This window comes from Columba livia, chromosome 2 (assembly GCF_036013475.1).
Source record: "Columba livia isolate bColLiv1 breed racing homer chromosome 2, bColLiv1.pat.W.v2, whole genome shotgun sequence".
NCBI classification, from domain to species: domain Eukaryota; kingdom Metazoa; phylum Chordata; class Aves; order Columbiformes; family Columbidae; genus Columba; species Columba livia.
In genome coordinates, this window is record NC_088603.1 from 162,670,078 (window position 1) to 162,688,702 (window position 18,625).

General features: G+C 61.4%; 1 protein-coding gene across 4 annotated transcripts in view; it reads right to left on the reverse strand.

The window, feature by feature from the left end:
* MROH1 (maestro heat like repeat family member 1) overlaps window positions 1–17,724 on the reverse strand; it is an 80,591-nt gene extending 62,867 nt beyond the window's left edge. For all 4 annotated transcript variants that reach the window (XM_065054677.1, XM_065054676.1, XM_065054675.1 and 1 more), the window contains exons 1-6: window positions 17,615–17,724; window positions 16,070–16,399; window positions 14,157–14,302; window positions 13,362–13,493; window positions 11,606–11,768; window positions 10,841–10,939 (exon numbers count right to left, since the gene is read on the reverse strand). In XM_065054677.1, the coding sequence (XP_064910749.1) occupies window positions 10,841–10,939; window positions 11,606–11,768; window positions 13,362–13,493; window positions 14,157–14,302; window positions 16,070–16,091 (562 nt within the window). In that variant the 5' untranslated portion in view covers window positions 16,092–16,399; window positions 17,615–17,724. The remainder of the gene's footprint in view (window positions 1–10,840; window positions 10,940–11,605; window positions 11,769–13,361; window positions 13,494–14,156; window positions 14,303–16,069; window positions 16,400–17,614) is intronic.
* Window positions 17,725–18,625: the final 901 nt, after the last annotated feature.

Consider the following 18,625-nt stretch of genomic DNA (forward strand, 5'->3'; position numbering starts at 1 on the left):
AATGAAATGACTCAATGATCCCTCACCCCGCTGGGACCAAGTGGCCCCACAGCCCCTGAGGACGCGGGATGACTCAAGGACACTCCGGGTCCCCACGCCGAGCACGAGCCTGATGCACCCACGGTATCGCACCCAGAGGAGGAGGGTGAGGACGAAGGTCCCCGGCCCAGCCGCCCTGTGGCACCGCATACACTTCCAAAGCCTCCGCTGGGGTTTATTTTCAGCCCGGGCCGGTCCCAGATGCTGAGTCACCCGCTGACCTTGTCCCACAGCCAGAGAATCTCATCACATGCCTCCTCCTCCTCCTCCTCCTCCTCCTCGCCTGCCCGGGGAGGCAGCGCCGCCAGGGAAGGGTCCGGCTGCTTTTTGGGCAGAATCTCTGGATTCCCACCCCAGGACCTGGGGACCTGCCCCAGCCCACCCTCCTCACACCTTCGTGCAGAGGGGGTGAAATCCAGAGCCCGTTCTCGCCCCGTCTCTGCGCTGGGCTCAAACACGCAGGTTTAGGTTAAACCTTCCTAAAGCTCCTGCGAGAAGTTTGGCACCACCAAGGGGAGCCTGCCCAGCCAAAACGGCTCCTCCCCAGCACATACAAGGGCAACGGGCAACACCACGCCTGGCTTGGGGATTTCGGTTGGTTTTGTTCCTCTTGTTTTCCAAAGGTCGCGGCCAGGAGCCCGGGGCAGCAGCCGCTCCAGCAGCCAGGCTTCAGGGCATTCCCGGCCCCACAGCGCGGCCACCGAGGGCAGCGGCACCCGGCTCACAAAGCGGAGCCCTGCCGCCCCTCCGGGGCCGTGAAGCCGCGATCTCGGCCCCACATCCATCTCCCCGGCCCCACGTCCGCCCCTCCGCCCCCACATCCAGCCCAGCTCCGGCTCCATCACCACCCTGTATCCCGGTACCTCCCGTTCCCACTCCACTCGGGAACAGCAAATCCACCCTGAGAAGTCCTGCCGGCGTCACACGGCTGTGCCAACCTCGCCGTTACTTCACCTGCCTTTCGGTTATTGAGAACTATGGCAAAAAAGAACAGACAAACCGCACGGAGCCTGAAATCCAGCACGCTGGGCGTGACACTTGCAGCTGCGCGGGCAGCTGAGCCCCACGGGCCACTGAGCCCCACGGGCCACTGAGCGCCACGGGCCACTGAGCACCACGGGCCACTGAGCACCACGGGCCACTGAGCACCACGGGCCGCTGAGCACCACGGGCCGCTGAGCACCACGGCCGTCCACCGGGCAGCCCGGAGCAGTGTGGAACAGGGACGGCAGCGGATCTCCCGTCTATAGACACGTAACTGCATACATGATCACCCACAGCAGCAGATCTCCCGTCTATAGGCACATAACTGCATACATGATCACCCACAGCAGCAGATCTCCCGTCTATACACACGTAACTGCATACATGATCACCCACAGCAGCGGATCTCCCGTCTATAGACATGTAACTGCATACATGATCACCCACAGCAGCAGATCTCCCACCTATAGACGTGTGACTGCATCCGTGATCTCCCGCCTATAGACGCGTGACCGCATCCGTGATCTCCCATCTATAGACGCGTGACCGCATCCGTGATCTCCCGTCTATAGACGTGTGACTGCATCCGTGATCTCCCGCCTATAGACGTGTGACTGCATCCGTGATCTCCCGCCTATAGACGTGTGACTGCATCCGTGATCTCCCGCCTATAGACGTGTGACTGCATCCGTGATCTCCCGCCTATAGACGTGTGACTGCATCCGTGATCTCCCGCCTATAGACGTGTGACTGCATCCGTGATCTCCCGCCTATAGACGTGTGACTGCATCCGTGATCTCCCGCCTATAGACGTGTGACTGCATCCGTGATCTCCCGCCTATAGACGTGTGACCGCATCCGTGATCTCCCACCTATAGACGTGTGACCGCATCCGTGATCTCCCGCCTATAGACGTGTAACTGCATCCGTGATCTCCCGTCTATAGACGTGTGACTGCATCCGTGATCTCCCGTCTATAGACGTGTGACTGCATCCGTGATCTCCCACCTATAGACGTGTGACCGCATCCGTGATCTCCCGTCTATAGACGTGTGACTGCATCCGTGATCTCCCACCTATAGACGTGTAACTGCATCCGTGATCTCCCGTCTATAGACGTGTGACTGCATCCGTGATCTCCCGTCTATAGACGTGTGACTGCATCCGTGATCTCCCGTCTATAGACGTGTGACTGCATCCGTGATCTCCCGTCTATAGACGTGTGACTGCATCCGTGATCTCCCGTCTATAGACGTGTGACTGCATCCGTGATCTCCCGCCTATAGACGTGTGACCGCATCCGTGATCTCCCACCTATAGACGTGTGACCGCATCCGTGATCTCCCGTCTATAGACGTGTGACCGCATCCGTGATCTCCCACCTATAGACGTGTGACTGCATCCGTGATCTCCCGTCTATAGACGTGTAACTGCATCCGTGATCTCCCGTCTATAGACGTGTGACTGCATCCGTGATCTCCCGTCTATAGACGTGTGACTGCATCCGTGATCTCCCGTCTATAGACGTGTAACTGCATCCGTGATCTCCCACCTATAGACGTGTGACTGCATCCGTGATCTCCCACCTATAGACGTGTGACTGCATCCGTGATCTCCCACCTATAGACGTGTGACTGCATCCGTGATCTCCCACCTATAGACGTGTGACTGCATCCGTGATCTCCCGTCTATAGACGCGTGACTGCATCCGTGATCTCCCGCCTATAGACGCGTGACTGCATCCGTGATCTCCCGCCTATAGACGCGTGACTGCATCCGTGATCTCCCGTCTATAGACGCGTGACTGCATCCGTGATCTCCCGCCTATAGACGCGTGACTGCATCCGTGATCTCCCGCCTATAGACGCGTGACTGCATCCGTGATCTCCCGTCTATAGACGCGTGACTGCATCCGTGATCTCCCGTCTATAGACGCGTGACTGCATCCGTGATCTCCCGTCTATAGACGCGTGACTGCATCCGTGATCTCCCGCCTATAGACGCGTGACTGCATCCGTGATCTCCCGCCTATAGACGCGTGACTGCATCCGTGATCTCCCGCCTATAGACGCGTGACTGCATCCGTGATCTCCCGCCTATAGACGCGTGACTGCATCCGTGATCTCCCGTCTATAGACGCGTGACTGCATCCGTGATCTCCCGCCTATAGACGCGTGACTGCATCCGTGATCTCCCGCCTATAGATGCGTGACTGCATCCGTGATCTCCCGCCTATAGACGCGTGACTGCATCCGTGATCTCCCGCCTATAGACGTGTGACTGCATCCGTGATCTCCCGTCTATAGACGTGTGACTGCATCCGTGATCTCCCGCCTATAGACGTGTGACTGCATCCGTGATCTCCCGCCTATAGACGTGTGACTGCATCCGTGATCTCCCGCCTATAGACGTGTGACTGCATCCGTGATCTCCCGCCTATAGACGTGTAACTGCATCCGTGATCTCCCGCCTATAGACGTGTAACTGCATCCGTGATCTCCCGCCTATAGACGTGTGACTGCATCCGTGATCTCCCGCCTATAGACGTGTGACTGCATCCGTGATCTCCCGCCTATAGACGTGTGACTGCATCCGTGATCTCCCGCCTATAGACGCGTGACTGCATCCGTGATCTCCCGTCTATAGACGCGTGACTGCATCCGTGATCTCCCGCCTATAGACGCGTGACTGCATCCGTGATCTCCCGTCTATAGACGCGTGACTGCATCCGTGATCTCCCGCCTATAGACGCGTGACTGCATCCGTGATCTCCCGCCTATAGACGCGTGACTGCATCCGTGATCTCCCGCCTATAGACGCGTGACTGCATCCGTGATCTCCCGCCTATAGACGCGTGACTGCATCCGTGATCTCCCGCCTGTAGACGCGTGACTGCATCCGTGATCTCCCGTCTATAGACGCGTGACTGCATCCGTGATCTCCCGTCTATAGACGCGTAACTGCATCCGTGATCTCCCGCCTATAGACGCGTGACTGCATCCGTGATCTCCCGCCTATAGACGCGTGACTGCATCCGTGATCTCCCGCCTATAGACGCGTGACTGCATCCGTGATCTCCCGTCTATAGACGCGTGACTGCATCCGTGATCTCCCGCCTATAGACGTGTAACTGCATCCGTGATCTCCCGCCTGTAGACGCGTGACTGCATCCGTGATCTCCCGTCTATAGACGCGTGACTGCATCCGTGATCTACCGCCTATAGACGTGTAACTGCATCCGTGATCTCCCGCCTATAGACGTGTAACTGCATCCGTGATCTCCCGTCTATAGGCGTGTAACTGCATCCGTGATCTCCCGCCTATAGACGTGTGACTGCATCCGTGATCTCCCGCCTATAGACGTGTGACTGCATCCGTGATCTCCCGCCTATAGACGTGTAACTGCATCCGTGATCTCCCGTCTATAGACGTGTAACTGCATCCGTGATCTCCCGTCTATAGACGTGTAACTGCATCCGTGATCTCCCACCTATAGACGTGTGACTGCATCCGTGATCTCCCACCTATAGACGTGTGACTGCATCCGTGATCTCCCATCTATAGACGTGTGACTGCATCCGTGATCTCCCGTCTATAGACACGTAACTGCATCCGTGATCTCCCGTCTATAGACACGTAACTGCATCCGTGATCTCCCGTCTATAGACACGTAACTGCATCCGTGATCTCCCGCCTATAGACACGTAACTGCATCCGTGATCTCCCGCCTATAGACGTGTGACTGCATCCGTGATCTCCCGCCTATAGACGTGTGACTGCATCCGTGATCTCCCGCCTATAGACGTGTGACTGCATCCGTGATCTCCCGCCTATAGACGCGTTACTGCATCCGTGATCTCCCGTCTATAGACGCGTAACTGCATCCGTGATCTCCCGTCTATAGACGTGTGACTGCATCCGTGATCTCCCGTCTATAGACGTGTAACTGCATCCGTGATCTCCCGTCTATAGACGTGTAACTGCATCCGTGATCTCCCGCCTATAGACGTGTGACTGCATCCGTGATCTCCCGTCTATAGACGTGTGACTGCATCCGTGATCTCCCGTCTATAGACGTGTAACTGCATCCGTGATCTCCCGCCTATAGACGTGTGACTGCATCCGTGATCTCCCGCCTATAGACGTGTGACTGCATCCGTGATCTCCCGCCTATAGACGTGTGACTGCATCCGTGATCTCCCGCCTATAGACGTGTGACTGCATCCGTGATCTCCCGCCTATAGACGCGTGACTGCATCCGTGATCTCCCGCCTATAGACGTGTGACTGCATCCGTGATCTCCCGTCTATAGACGTGTGACTGCATCCGTGATCTCCCGCCTATAGACGTGTGACTGCATCCGTGATCTCCCGCCTATAGACGTGTGACTGCATCCGTGATCTCCCGCCTATAGACGTGTGACTGCATCCGTGATCTCCCGCCTATAGACGCGTGACTGCATCCGTGATCTCCCGCCTATAGACGTGTGACTGCATCCGTGATCTCCCGTCTATAGACGTGTGACTGCATCCGTGATCTCCCGCCTATAGACGTGTGACTGCATCCGTGATCTCCCGCCTATAGACGTGTGACTGCATCCGTGATCTCCCGCCTATAGACGTGTGACCGCATCCGTGATCTCCCGCCTATAGACGTGTGACTGCATCCGTGATCTCCCGTCTATAGACGTGTGACTGCATCCGTGATCTCCCGTCTATAGACGTGTAACTGCATCCGTGATCTCCCACCTATAGACGTGTGACCGCATCCGTGATCTCCCGTCTATAGACGTGTGACTGCATCCGTGATCTCCCACCTATAGACGTGTAACTGCATCCGTGATCTCCCGTCTATAGACGTGTGACTGCATCCGTGATCTCCCGTCTATAGACGTGTGACTGCATCCGTGATCTCCCGTCTATAGACGTGTGACTGCATCCGTGATCTCCCGTCTATAGACGTGTGACTGCATCCGTGATCTCCCGTCTATAGACGTGTGACTGCATCCGTGATCTCCCGCCTATAGACGTGTGACTGCATCCGTGATCTCCCGCCTATAGACGCGTGACTGCATCCGTGATCTCCCGCCTATAGACGTGTGACCGCATCCGTGATCTCCCACCTATAGACGTGTGACCGCATCCGTGATCTCCCGTCTATAGACGTGTAACTGCATCTGTGATCTCCCGTCTATAGACGTGTGACTGCATCCGTGATCTCCCACCTATAGACGTGTGACTGCATCCGTGATCTCCCGTCTATAGACGCGTGACTGCATCCGTGATCTCCCGCCTATAGACGCGTGACTGCATCCGTGATCTCCCGCCTATAGACGCGTGACTGCATCCGTGATCTCCCGCCTATAGACGCGTGACTGCATCCGTGATCTCCCGCCTATAGACGCGTGACTGCATCCGTGATCTCCCGCCTATAGACGCGTGACTGCATCCGTGATCTCCCGTCTATAGACGCGTGACTGCATCCGTGATCTCCCGTCTATAGACGCGTGACTGCATCCGTGATCTCCCGTCTATAGACGCGTGACTGCATCCGTGATCTCCCGCCTATAGACGCGTGACTGCATCCGTGATCTCCCGCCTATAGACGCGTGACTGCATCCGTGATCTCCCGCCTATAGACGCGTGACTGCATCCGTGATCTCCCGCCTGTAGACGCGTGACTGCATCCGTGATCTCCCGTCTATAGACGCGTGACTGCATCCGTGATCTACCGCCTATAGACGTGTAACTGCATCCGTGATCTCCCGTCTATAGGCGTGTAACTGCATCCGTGATCTCCCGCCTATAGACGTGTGACTGCATCCGTGATCTCCCGCCTATAGACGTGTGACTGCATCCGTGATCTCCCGCCTATAGACGTGTAACTGCATCCGTGATCTCCCGCCTATAGACGTGTAACTGCATCCGTGATCTCCCGCCTATAGACGCGTGACTGCATCCGTGATCTCCCGCCTATAGACGCGTGACTGCATCCGTGATCTCCCGCCTATAGACGCGTGACTGCATCCGTGATCTCCCGCCTGTAGACGCGTGACTGCATCCGTGATCTCCCGTCTATAGACGCGTGACTGCATCCGTGATCTACCGCCTATAGACGTGTAACTGCATCCGTGATCTCCCGCCTATAGACGTGTAACTGCATCCGTGATCTCCCGCCTATAGGCGTGTGACTGCATCCGTGATCTCCCGCCTATAGACGTGTGACTGCATCCGTGATCTCCCGCCTATAGACGTGTAACTGCATCCGTGATCTCCCGTCTATAGACGTGTAACTGCATCCGTGATCTCCCGTCTATAGACGTGTAACTGCATCCGTGATCTCCCACCTATAGACGTGTGACTGCATCCGTGATCTCCCACCTATAGACGTGTGACTGCATCCGTGATCTCCCATCTATAGACGTGTGACTGCATCCGTGATCTCCCGTCTATAGACACGTAACTGCATCCGTGATCTCCCGTCTATAGACACGTAACTGCATCCGTGATCTCCCGTCTATAGACGCGTGACTGCATCCGTGATCTCCCACCTATAGACGTGTGACTGCATCCGTGATCTCCCATCTATAGACGTGTGACTGCATCCGTGATCTCCCGTCTATAGACACGTAACTGCATCCGTGATCTCCCGCCTATAGACACGTAACTGCATCCGTGATCTCCCGCCTATAGACGTGTGACTGCATCCGTGATCTCCCGCCTATAGACGTGTGACTGCATCCGTGATCTCCCGCCTATAGACGTGTGACTGCATCCGTGATCTCCCGCCTATAGACGCGTTACTGCATCCGTGATCTCCCGTCTATAGACGCGTAACTGCATCCGTGATCTCCCGTCTATAGACGTGTGACTGCATCCGTGATCTCCCGTCTATAGACGTGTAACTGCATCCGTGATCTCCCGTCTATAGACGTGTAACTGCATCCGTGATCTCCCGCCTATAGACGTGTGACTGCATCCGTGATCTCCCGTCTATAGACGTGTGACTGCATCCGTGATCTCCCGTCTATAGACGTGTAACTGCATCCGTGATCTCCCGCCTATAGACGTGTGACTGCATCCGTGATCTCCCGCCTATAGACGTGTGACTGCATCCGTGATCTCCCGCCTATAGACGTGTGACTGCATCCGTGATCTCCCGTCTATAGACGTGTGACTGCATCCGTGATCTCCCGTCTATAGATGTGTGACTGCATCCATGATCTCCCACCTATAGACGTGTAACTGCATCCGTGATCTTCCGTCTATAGACGTGTGACTGCATCCGTGATCTCCCACCTATAGACGTGTGACTGCATCCGTGATCTCCCACCTATAGACGTGTGACTGCATCCGTGATCTCCCACCTATAGACGTGTAACTGCATCCGTGATCTCCCGTCTATAGACGTGTGACTGCATCCGTGATCTCCCGTCTATAGACGCGTGACTGCATCCGTGATCTCCCGTCTATAGACGCGTGACTGCATCCGTGATCTCCCGTCTATAGACGTGTAACTGCATCCGTGATCTCCCGTCTATAGACGTGTAACTGCATCCGTGATCTCCCGTCTATAGACGTGTGACTGCATCCGTGATCTCCCGTCTATAGACGCGTAACTGCATCCGTGATCTCCCGTCTATAGACGTGTAACTGCATCCGTGATCTCCCGTCTATAGACGTGTGACTGCATCTGTGATCACCCACAGCAGCAGATCTCCCATCTATAGACGTGTAACTGCATCCCTGATCACACAGAGTGGATCTCCCTTCTATAGACGTGTAACTGCATCCGTGATCACCCACAGCAGCAGATCTCCCGTCTATAAACACCTAACCGCATCCACGATCACCTGCAGCAGCAGATCTCCCATCTATAAATCCATCTATCAAGCTCCCATCTATAAATCCAACCTATAAACCATCTATAAATCCACGATCACCCACAACCCCCTGAGCTGGCAACACCAACAAGCCCAGGGCCAAACCAGCGCCGGTTTGGGCCTGACGCAGGAGGATGAGCGGTGCTCAGAGCTCGGCTTTGGGAGGACGCGGCAGGACCGGACCTGCTCTGAGCTCGGTCCAACAGGATGAGCGCGGCTCTTCGATCGGAGGCGTAAAGCCGCTCCTGGCCCGGCGAGGCGCAGCCGTGGGCGCAGACACAAGGCTCCTGGCCTCCAGGAGGAACAGGCGCTGCTGAACGTCACCCCGTGGCCACGGGGCTGCTCGGGCAGACCTGGCACACCAGGATGAGCCAGAGATAACCGCGACGGCCCCGGCGGCGTCACCCGAGCACTCGAACCTCCGCTCCCCCGGAACACCTTTGATTTGGGCCCAGCTACAGAAAGGAAACCTCACATTCTGAGGATCCTCTGCTGGATTCCCTAAGTGTCACTTACGGGAGGGCACCTCCCCAGGGACGGCGTGGCCACCGGGTGTCACTGCGGGACCTCTGCGTCGAACCCGGGAGGATGGGGGTGGAAATGAGGGACAACTTCTCCCCCAAAGGGCTGTGGGGCATTGAACAGGCTGCCCAGGGCAGTGCTGGAGTCACCAGCCCTGGAGGGCTGGACAGACGGACACGAGGTTCTCAGGACAGGGGGCAGGGACAGGGTGGGTTATGTTGGACTCCATGAGGGGCTTTTCCAGCCAACACTGGGGAGACCAAACCGCAAACCCTGGGGGCAGCTCTGGCCCCTCAGCTCAGTGCACAAAATGGCGGCCCCAGGGGTGGCGGGATCACCTCAGCACACAAAATGGCGGCCCCAGGGGTGGCGGGATCACCTCAGCACACAAAATGGCGGCCCCAGGGGTGGCGGGATCACCTCATGCCAAGAAAGGCCTTGAGGTGCTGGAGCGAGTTGAGAGAAGGGAGCGGAGCTGGTGAGGGGCTGGAGCACAAGTGTGATGGAGACTGAGGGACCTGGGGGTTCAGCTGGAGAACAGGAGCTGAGGGGAGACCTTCTGATCTCTGAACTGCCTGAAAGGAGCTTGGAGCCAGGGGGGTCGGGCTCTGCTCCCCAGGAACAAGCGCCAGGAGCAGAGGAAACGGCCTCAAGTTGCCCAGGGGAGGTTGAGGTTGGATGTGGGAACAATTTCTTCCCCAAAGGGCTGTGGGGCATTGAACAGGCTGCCCAGGGCAGTGCTGGAGTCACCAGCCCTGGAGGGCTGGACAGACGGACACGAGGTTCTCAGGACAGGGGGCAGGGACAGGGTGGGTTATGGTTGGACTCGGTGGTCTCGAGGGTCTTTTCCACCCAGACCCACGCTGTGCCCGCAGCCCTGCCGCACCAGCTCTCAGCAGCCCAGCCCACAGGGCTCCAGCGCCACGAGCAGCCCCAGGACATCCTGCCCGCCCCGAGCGCCACATCCTGAAACCGGCCGATAACAACCACAGAAGTGGGTTTGGCGAGCGCTGCCCGGCACCCCGGTCTCCCCGCACCCCACGGGCGCCAGTTCGGTGGCACAACAACGGGCCAGCCTGGGTTAGATCAGCACGTCCGTCCTTCCGTCCCACCCGCCTCCTCCACCACGTCCTCCTGGCCGGAGGAGACGGCGCAGGACACCGGGACCCCCTGGGCCGTGAAGCTGGAGCGAGCGGGATCACACAGGGGACAAAGAAGGACTTTTGCATGATGCCGGTGACCCAGAGGTTCCTGCCCACAGCCACACGGGTCCCTGCTCCCAAACACACAGGAAAGGTGCGGCCGAGCCCGTTCCCAACCCTGCCCGCGGTTCCTCCTTCTCCAGGAGGGAAACATCTCCTGTGGCACACCCGAAAACCACAGCGGGCTCAGGAGATGCAGAGAAGCCCTTACCGTAGCAGAAGACAGACTTCATGTGGTCCTGCTTGGCCATCCCCAGCATGGGCAGCATCGTCCCCAGGATGGAGTTGAGAAAAGGCACCATCCCGAACACTGGGGAGGGACGGGACAGGGTCAGCACCGCCAACACACGAGGGGAATCGCACGGGCACCCCAAGAAAGGCGGCTCGCTGCGGCCAGGAGCCCCGTTTTCACAGAACCAGGGGTGGTTTGGGTTGGAGGGACATCAGAGCCCCCCCAGAGCCCCCTGCCACGAGCAGGGACATCTCACAGCTCAGGGTGCTCAGAGCCCCGTCCAGCTCTGGGGTGTCTCAGGGATGGTTCATCTACCACCTCTCTGGGAACCTGGGCCAGGCTCTCACCACCCTCAGCGTGGCAAATTGATCTTTATATCCAGCCTGAATCTCCCTCCTTTAGTTTAAACCATCACCCCTTGTCCTGTCACAACAGACCCTGCTCCAAACTCTGTCCCCATCTTTCTCATCGGCCCCTTTTAAGTACAGAAAGGCCGCACTAAGGCGTCCCCGGAGCTTCTGCCCCCCAGGCCGAACCCCCATCTCCCTCATTCTTTCTCCCCCGAGCTGCTTTGCCGATCGAACGCCCCCGTTGCTCAGCAGCAGCGCGACTGAGCCGCGAGCCCCGCGCAGGCTGTTTGGACGCGCACCCCGCAGAGCCATTGGGGTGCGGGGGGAACCTCACCGCCCGCAGCACCCAACACCCCCCGCTGCTCCCGGCCCGCGCCCCGCGGCGCCCGCTCACCGTTGGACACGGAGAGGTTGGCGAAGGTCTGCACCACGAAGTAGTGCGGCAGGATCCCCGGCTGGAACTTGCTGAGCACCTCCTCCATCACCTTGTTGATGAAGCGCTGCCCCACGGCCACCAGCACGCTGCTGGCGGCTTGCTGCCAGTCCCGGATCACCTCCTGCCACGGACGGGGGAACGGCGTCAGGACAGACGGGCCATGGACGATGGCAGAGCGGTGGACTGGTCTACCCTGGCTTCAGCAAAGCCTTTGACAGTCCCCACAGCATCCTCACAGCTCAGTTGAGGAGGGGTGGTCTGGACAATAGAGCAGTGAGGTGGGTTGCGAACTGGCTTAAGGAGAGAAGCCAGAGAGCGGTAGTCAATGGTGCGGAGTCCAGCTGAGGCCAGTATCCAGTGCAGTGCCTCAGGGGGCACTGCTGGGGACAATATTATTCAATATATTCATTAACGATTTGGACGAGGGAATAGAGTGACTGTCAGCGAGTTTGCTGGTGACACCAAGCTGGAGCAGTGGTGACACTGGAAGCTGTGCTGCCATCAGAGACCTGGACAGGCTGGAGAGCTGGGCGGGGAATAACCTGATGAGATTTAACAAGGGCAAGTGTAGAGTCTTGAATCTGGGCAGGAACAACCCCAGGTTCCAGTATAGGTTGGGGAATGAGCTATTAGAGAGCAGTGTAGGGGAAAGGGACCTGGGGGTCCTGGGGACAGCAGGGTGACCATGAGCCAGCACTGGGCCCTTGTGGCCAGGAAGCCAATGGGACCTGGGGTGGGTTAGAAGGGGGTGGTCAGTAGGTCAGAGAGGTTCTCCTGCCCCTCTGCTCTGCCCTGGGGAGACCACACCTGGAACATCGTGTCCAGCTGTGGCCCCTCAGTTCCAGCAGGACAGGGAACTGCTGCAGAGAGTCCAGCGCAGCCACCAAGATGCTGGAGGGAGTGGAGCATCTCCCGTGTGAGGAAAGGCTGAGGGAGCTGGGGCTCTGGAGCTGGACAAGAGGACACTGAGGGGGGACTCATTGCTGGGGATCAAGATGGAAAGGGGCAGTGTCAGGAGGATGGAGCCAGGCTCTTCTGGTGACAACCAGTGATAGGACAAGGGGCAATGGGTGCAAACTGGAAGACAGGAGGTTCCACTGCAAGAGGAGAAGCAACTTGTTGGGGTGAGGGTGGCAGAGCCTGGCCCAGGCTGCCCAGGGGGTTGTGGAGTCTCCTTCTGTGCAGACATTCCAACCCCCTGGACACCTTCCTGTGTCACCTCAGCTGGGTGTTCCTGCTCCGGGGGGTTGCGCTGGATGAGCTTTGAGGGCCCTTCCATCCCAAACATACTGTGATACTGTGACACACAGACACCACCGTGGACACGCGGCCGCCCCGGGCGTTTCAATGCCACGGGGATCGCAGCGGGCGGGATGAACGGCGGGCTCCGGGTTCAGATGGACCCCTCGCCTCCCGCTCCAGCACCCGCCTGCCTGCCCAGGTGCTTCTCAGCACCCCAATCTGGTTTAGCTGCGTTCACATGCTGTGCTGGAAGAAACCCCTCAGCAAAGCGTCCTCGTCCCTCCCCACAGAGGAACGCAGCCCATCGCCCTCTCCTGCTCGCTGCTCCCCCCCACGGCCGGCATATGGCACAGAACCAGCTCTTCCCGTCCCCAAAAGGGTCGCGGTCACTGCGCTGCACCCAGACCCGCAGCACCCACTGCAACAACAGCATCGGGGCAGCAAGGGCCCGGCCGAGACCCCCGGGCCGTACCTTTGACTTGGTCATTTCATTAGAGGCCAGGAAGATAACGACCTTCGCTGTGCTCTTGTCCAAGACGGCGATGTTGTTCTTCACCACGGTCTCCATCGCCTTCAGGATGATGACGCGGTGCGGGTAGGCGAGCTGGAACGGGACCGGGAGAGCCGGTCAGGCCAGCCGGGCTGCGCCACGGCCACCAAAACGTGATGGACCCCAGATGGAGCTGCTGTGCTGGGCACTGGGGGGCCAAACCTGAACCCTGGGGGGGTCAAACCCGAACCATGGGGGGGGTCAAACCCGAACCCTGGGGTTCCCTCAGGCCAAGAAACCCTTGGGGTGCTGGAGCGAGTGGAGAGAAGGGAACGGAGCTGGTGAGGGGCTGGAGCACAAGTGTGATGGAGACTGAGGGACCTGGGGGTTCAGCTGGAGAACAGGAGCTGAGGGGAGACCTTCTGATCTCTGAACTGCCTGAAAGGAGCTTGGAGCCAGGGGGGTCGGGCTCTGCTCCCCAGGAACAAGCACCAGGAGCAGAGGAAACGGCCTCAAGTTGCCCAGGGGAGGTTGAGGTTGGATGTGGGAACAATTTCTTCCCCAAAGGGCTGTGGGGCATTGAACAGGCTGCCCAGGGCAGTGCTGGAGTCACCAGCCCTGGAGGGCTGGACAGACGGACACGAGGTTCTCAGGACAGGGGGCAGGGACAGGGTGGGTTGTGGTTGGACTCGGTGGCCTTGCAGGTCTTTTCCTCACCCGCCGGTTCCACCGCCGCTGCCCGGGACCCCCCTCAAGCGCGACCCCAGGCCTGCCCACCTTGTCGTGCTGCCGCAGGTACTCGTCGCAGGCGTTGAGGATCTCCTCGGGCTCCGACTCCCCCAGCTCGCACAGCGCCTTGTAGATCTGCTCCTGCACCAGCGGGGCCTTGTCCGTCGTGGCGTCCATCAGCGTCGTGGCGAGTCCTGGGCAAAACGGGCACATGGCAGAGACTCTGCCCCCCGGAACACCCCCAGACCCACCGGCGCAAAGAGCCGCCTCTGCGTGTTTCCACCCGTCCTTGCAGCAGCCACGCGCAGCTGAATCAAACCGCACCGGCCCTTTTGTTTCCCGCTCAACCAGCACCTTCCTGGGGGCTCATCCCCCAAACAACTCACTGTTAACGCCCCTGCGCGCTCCCTTCCCTACCCCATGGGCTCCTTCATCCCCACCATCCTCATCCCCGAGCTGGGCTGCCTGTTCCACGGGTGCGTTTGAATCACAGACCCTCCAGACATGCTCTGCACCGCGGTGACCGCGGCTCCGGGCACCGGGAGGATGCTCGGCACCATGGTGACCGCGGCTCCGGGCACCGGGAGGATGCTCTGCACCATGGTGACCGCGGCTCCGGGCACCGGGAGGATGCTCTGCACCACGGTGACCGCGGCTCCGGGCACCGGGAGGATGCTCTGCACCACGGTGACCGCGGCTCCGGGCACCGGGAGGATGCTCGGCACCGCGGTGACCGCGGCTCTGGGCACCGGGAGGATGCTCGGCACCGCGGTGACCACGGCTCCGGGCACCGGGAGGATGCTCGGCACCGCGGTGACCGCGGCTCTGGGCACCGGGAGGATGCTCGGCACCGCGGTGACCACGGCTCCGGGCACCGGGAGGATGCTCGGCACCGCGGTGACCGCGGCTCCGGGCACCGGGAGGATGCTCGGCACCACGGTGACCATGGCTCCGGGCACCGGGGGGATGCTCTGCGCTGTGGTGACCACAGCTCCAGGCACCGGGAGGATGCTCTGCACCGTGGTGACCACGGCTCCAGGCACTGAGAGGATGCTCTGCACTGTGGTGACCATGGCTCCAGGCACCGGGAGGATGCTCTGCACCGCGGTGACCGTGGCTCCGGGAGGATGCTCTGCACCACGGTGACCATGGCTCCAGGCACCGGGAGGATGCTCAGCACCGCGGTGACCATGGCTCCAGCCACCAGGAGGATGCTCAGCACCCGAGGTTTGGGAGCCGGGACAGCCAGCGGCGCCGGGGACGGGCGCTCCTCATTAGGGCTGTGTTGTAATGAGCTTAATTAGCTGCAGAGCAGGCCAAGGCTGCACGTGGCCTCCGCGACACCACGGCCGCTCATCCGAGGATGTGGCTTCACGTGGGGACACCGAGATCTGCCGGGACACCCGGCACCGAGGGGACACCACGCGGGGCGGCTGAGGTGACAGCGGACAGGAGGAGCTGCTGTCTGTCTGTCTGTCCCACACGGTCCCACCCCACAGCCCAAAGCCACCCCCAGGGTCTCCTTTCCCAAGGCTGGGGGTCACGGAGACGTTGGTCCCGCGGTCGCGGCAGAGGCGCCGTGAGCTGGTGCTGCTGGGGAGGGTGATCCCTGCGCCCCCCCGGGGCTCCACCAAACCAGAACGTTCTTCATCAAAAAACCAAACCAACAAACCCCGGCGAATCATTTCCAAGCTGGCTGGGATTAATTTAGGAAATGCACAAGGGTTTAGAGCAGTTTAGCGACTATTTAAGCTCATGCAATTTGCAGCAAAGCCAAGGCCCGAGATTAATTACTAGGGCAGGGAATTACGGCGCGGGGAGAACCGCTCCCTCCCCCCGGCACCGCGCGGGCACTTCGGCTTCATTAGCGACAGCGAGCTCCCGGCCGGCCCCGTGGCGCAGAACCGCGGCGCTGGAGCCGGCGACGGAGCCGGAGGAGCGGCCGGGGCGCTCGTACTCACGTTTGACCCGTGACTCCGTCATGCTCCGCGTCCTCAGCCGCCCCGCCAGCAGCAGGCGGGCGGCAGCGTCCCCCGTCCCCAGCGCGGGGAGCCCTGGGGAACCTATTTTTAGGCGCTGCCTTTGGTCCCACCGAGGACGCTGTCTGCGGCGCGGGGGCCGCTCTAGGGCAGCCCTGGGCACGGCGGAACGCCGGTTCCCGGCAGGCGGGCGATCCCGCGCCCGCGTCCCGTGGCGGAGAGGCCGGCGGGCAGCGGGCAGCGCGCTTCCATCGGTGCCGGCGCCGTCCTGCAGAGCCGGGGCAGCCGGGCGCCGCTCCCCTCCTGCCGCACCTGCGGACGGGACGGGACGGCATTGACAGGGAAAACGGCTTCGCCCACGGGGAACCGCCAGGAACCAGAACCGCGACCCCCAGAGGCGGCGGATGGCGCTGGCTGGCGAGGCCCTGGTGGGCACCCGGTAACGAGGCCACGGTGAGCACCCCGTTAACCAACCCCAGGTGGGCGCCAATTAATGAACCCCAGGTAGGTGCCCCATTAACCAACCCCAGGTGGGCGCCCCATTGACGAACCCCCAGTGGGCGCCCCATTGATGAGCCCCAGGTGGGTGCCCCATTGACCAACCCCAGGTGGGCGCCCCATTGATGAGCCCCAGGTGGGTGCCCCATTGACCAACCCCAGGTGGGCGCCCCATTAACCAACCCCAGGTGGGCGCCCCACTAACCAACCCCAGGTGGGCGCCCCACTAACCAACCCCAGGTGGGCGCCCCATTAACAAACCCCCGGTGGGCACCCCATTAACGAGCCCCCGGTGGGCGCCCCATTAACGAGCCCCAGGTGGGCGCCCCATTGACCAACCCCCGGTGGGCGCCCCATTGACCAACCCCCGGTGGGCGCCCCATTGACGAGCCCCAGGTGGGCGCCCCATTAACCAATCCCCGGTGGGCGCCCCATTAACCAACCCCCGGTGGGCGCCCCATTAACGAGCCCCCATGCCGGGGCCGTGCTCCAGATTTCTGTCCCCAAAACCGCGGTGAAGCGCGAGGGAGCGGCGCCTCCAGCAGCCACACCTGGCAAAGCCGGGCTTAAACCCGCCAGGCCGGCCCAGCCGGGCCAAGGTGGCAGCGAAACAAGGTTTGGGGGACGATATTTCGGACTCTTCCCGCGGCCCGCGGAGGCTCCTCCGCCCCAGAGCGGCCCGAGGGCTGGTCCGGCCGTGCCCTCGGCCTTGCGGCGGCACCGCACCGCTTACCGGCGCGTTCGCCTCCGCCGTGGCTGGGGAGCTCGGGGCGCTGCGGGGTTTAACCCACCCGGGGATCCCACCGCCCCGGGGCTGGCCCTCCCGGCTCCCCGCTACCGGAGCTTCGGCTCCGGGGGAGCCCCAGCGGGTGATCCCCGCGGGAACGGGAAGCGGGGGGAGCACCGGGCACCAACCGGCCCCGGTGGCAGGCGGGGGGTCGGGAGCCCCCCCGGCCGGCCGGGAACGGGCAGGGCCGGCCCCCGCAGCCCCGCGTCCCCCGGCCCGGTGTCCCCGAACCCCGCACTCACCGCCCGGCCGGGACCCGCGCAGCCCCTCCGCCGCTTCCGGGTGCGCAAGCCACGCCCCCTATGGCCACGCCCCCTCGGCTAAGACCCGCCCCGCATGGGCGGTGGCTCGCGCGCATGCGCACGGACGGGAGGGCGCCGTGGCCGCGCGGCTCCGCCAGGGGGCGCGGGTGGCGGGGTGGGGTCCCCAAAACAGCTACACCCGGGGGTCCCGCCCTGTCCCCGTGTCCCCCACGCGAGGCCGTGGGTCCCGCCCGGGAGACAGCGTGTGTGTCGCCCCCCCCCCCCCCCCCGCCGCGCTGGGGAGGGTGGGGCAGCGCGAGGGACCTGGAGGGACTCTGGTGTCCCCAAGCATGGGGCTGGGACACGGGGGTCCCGCAGTGGGGACCCACAGGGGGAGCCATGGGGACCCACACGTCCCACAGGTGGAGACCCCCACCCAAGTGTGTCCCGCGGCGGGGAGCCCCCCGGCCCCATCCCCAACTTCCACCCATGGCACCCATGGATGGAGACCCCCACCCAGGGTGTCCCACACAAGGGGACCCCCACCTAGCCTCGCCCCTGCCCCCCCAGCGTGACTCCCCCACCCCTCCCCACCCTGTCCCCCCTCCATGATGTCACCACCAGCCCATGGGGGGACATGGGCTCCCCCCAGGGTGGGGGGTCCAGGGGGCCCCACACAGGGACCCAGGGGTACCTGGGTACCCCCCCACGGGAGGGGATCGACACCCTGGGACCCCCAGTTGCACCAGCACAGGGAATCAGCCCCCAGACCCCCGGGTGCCCCATACAGGAGGGGGATCAGCCCCCAGACCCCCGGGTGCCCCATACAGGAGGGGGATCAGCCCCCAGATCCCGGGTGCCCCATACAGGAGGGGGATCAGCCCCCAGACCCCCGGGTGCCCCATACAGGAGGGGGATCAGCCCCCCAGATCCCGGGTGCCCCATACAGGAGGGGGATCAGCCCCCAGATCCCGGGTGCCCCATACAGGAGGGGGATCAGCCCCCAGACCC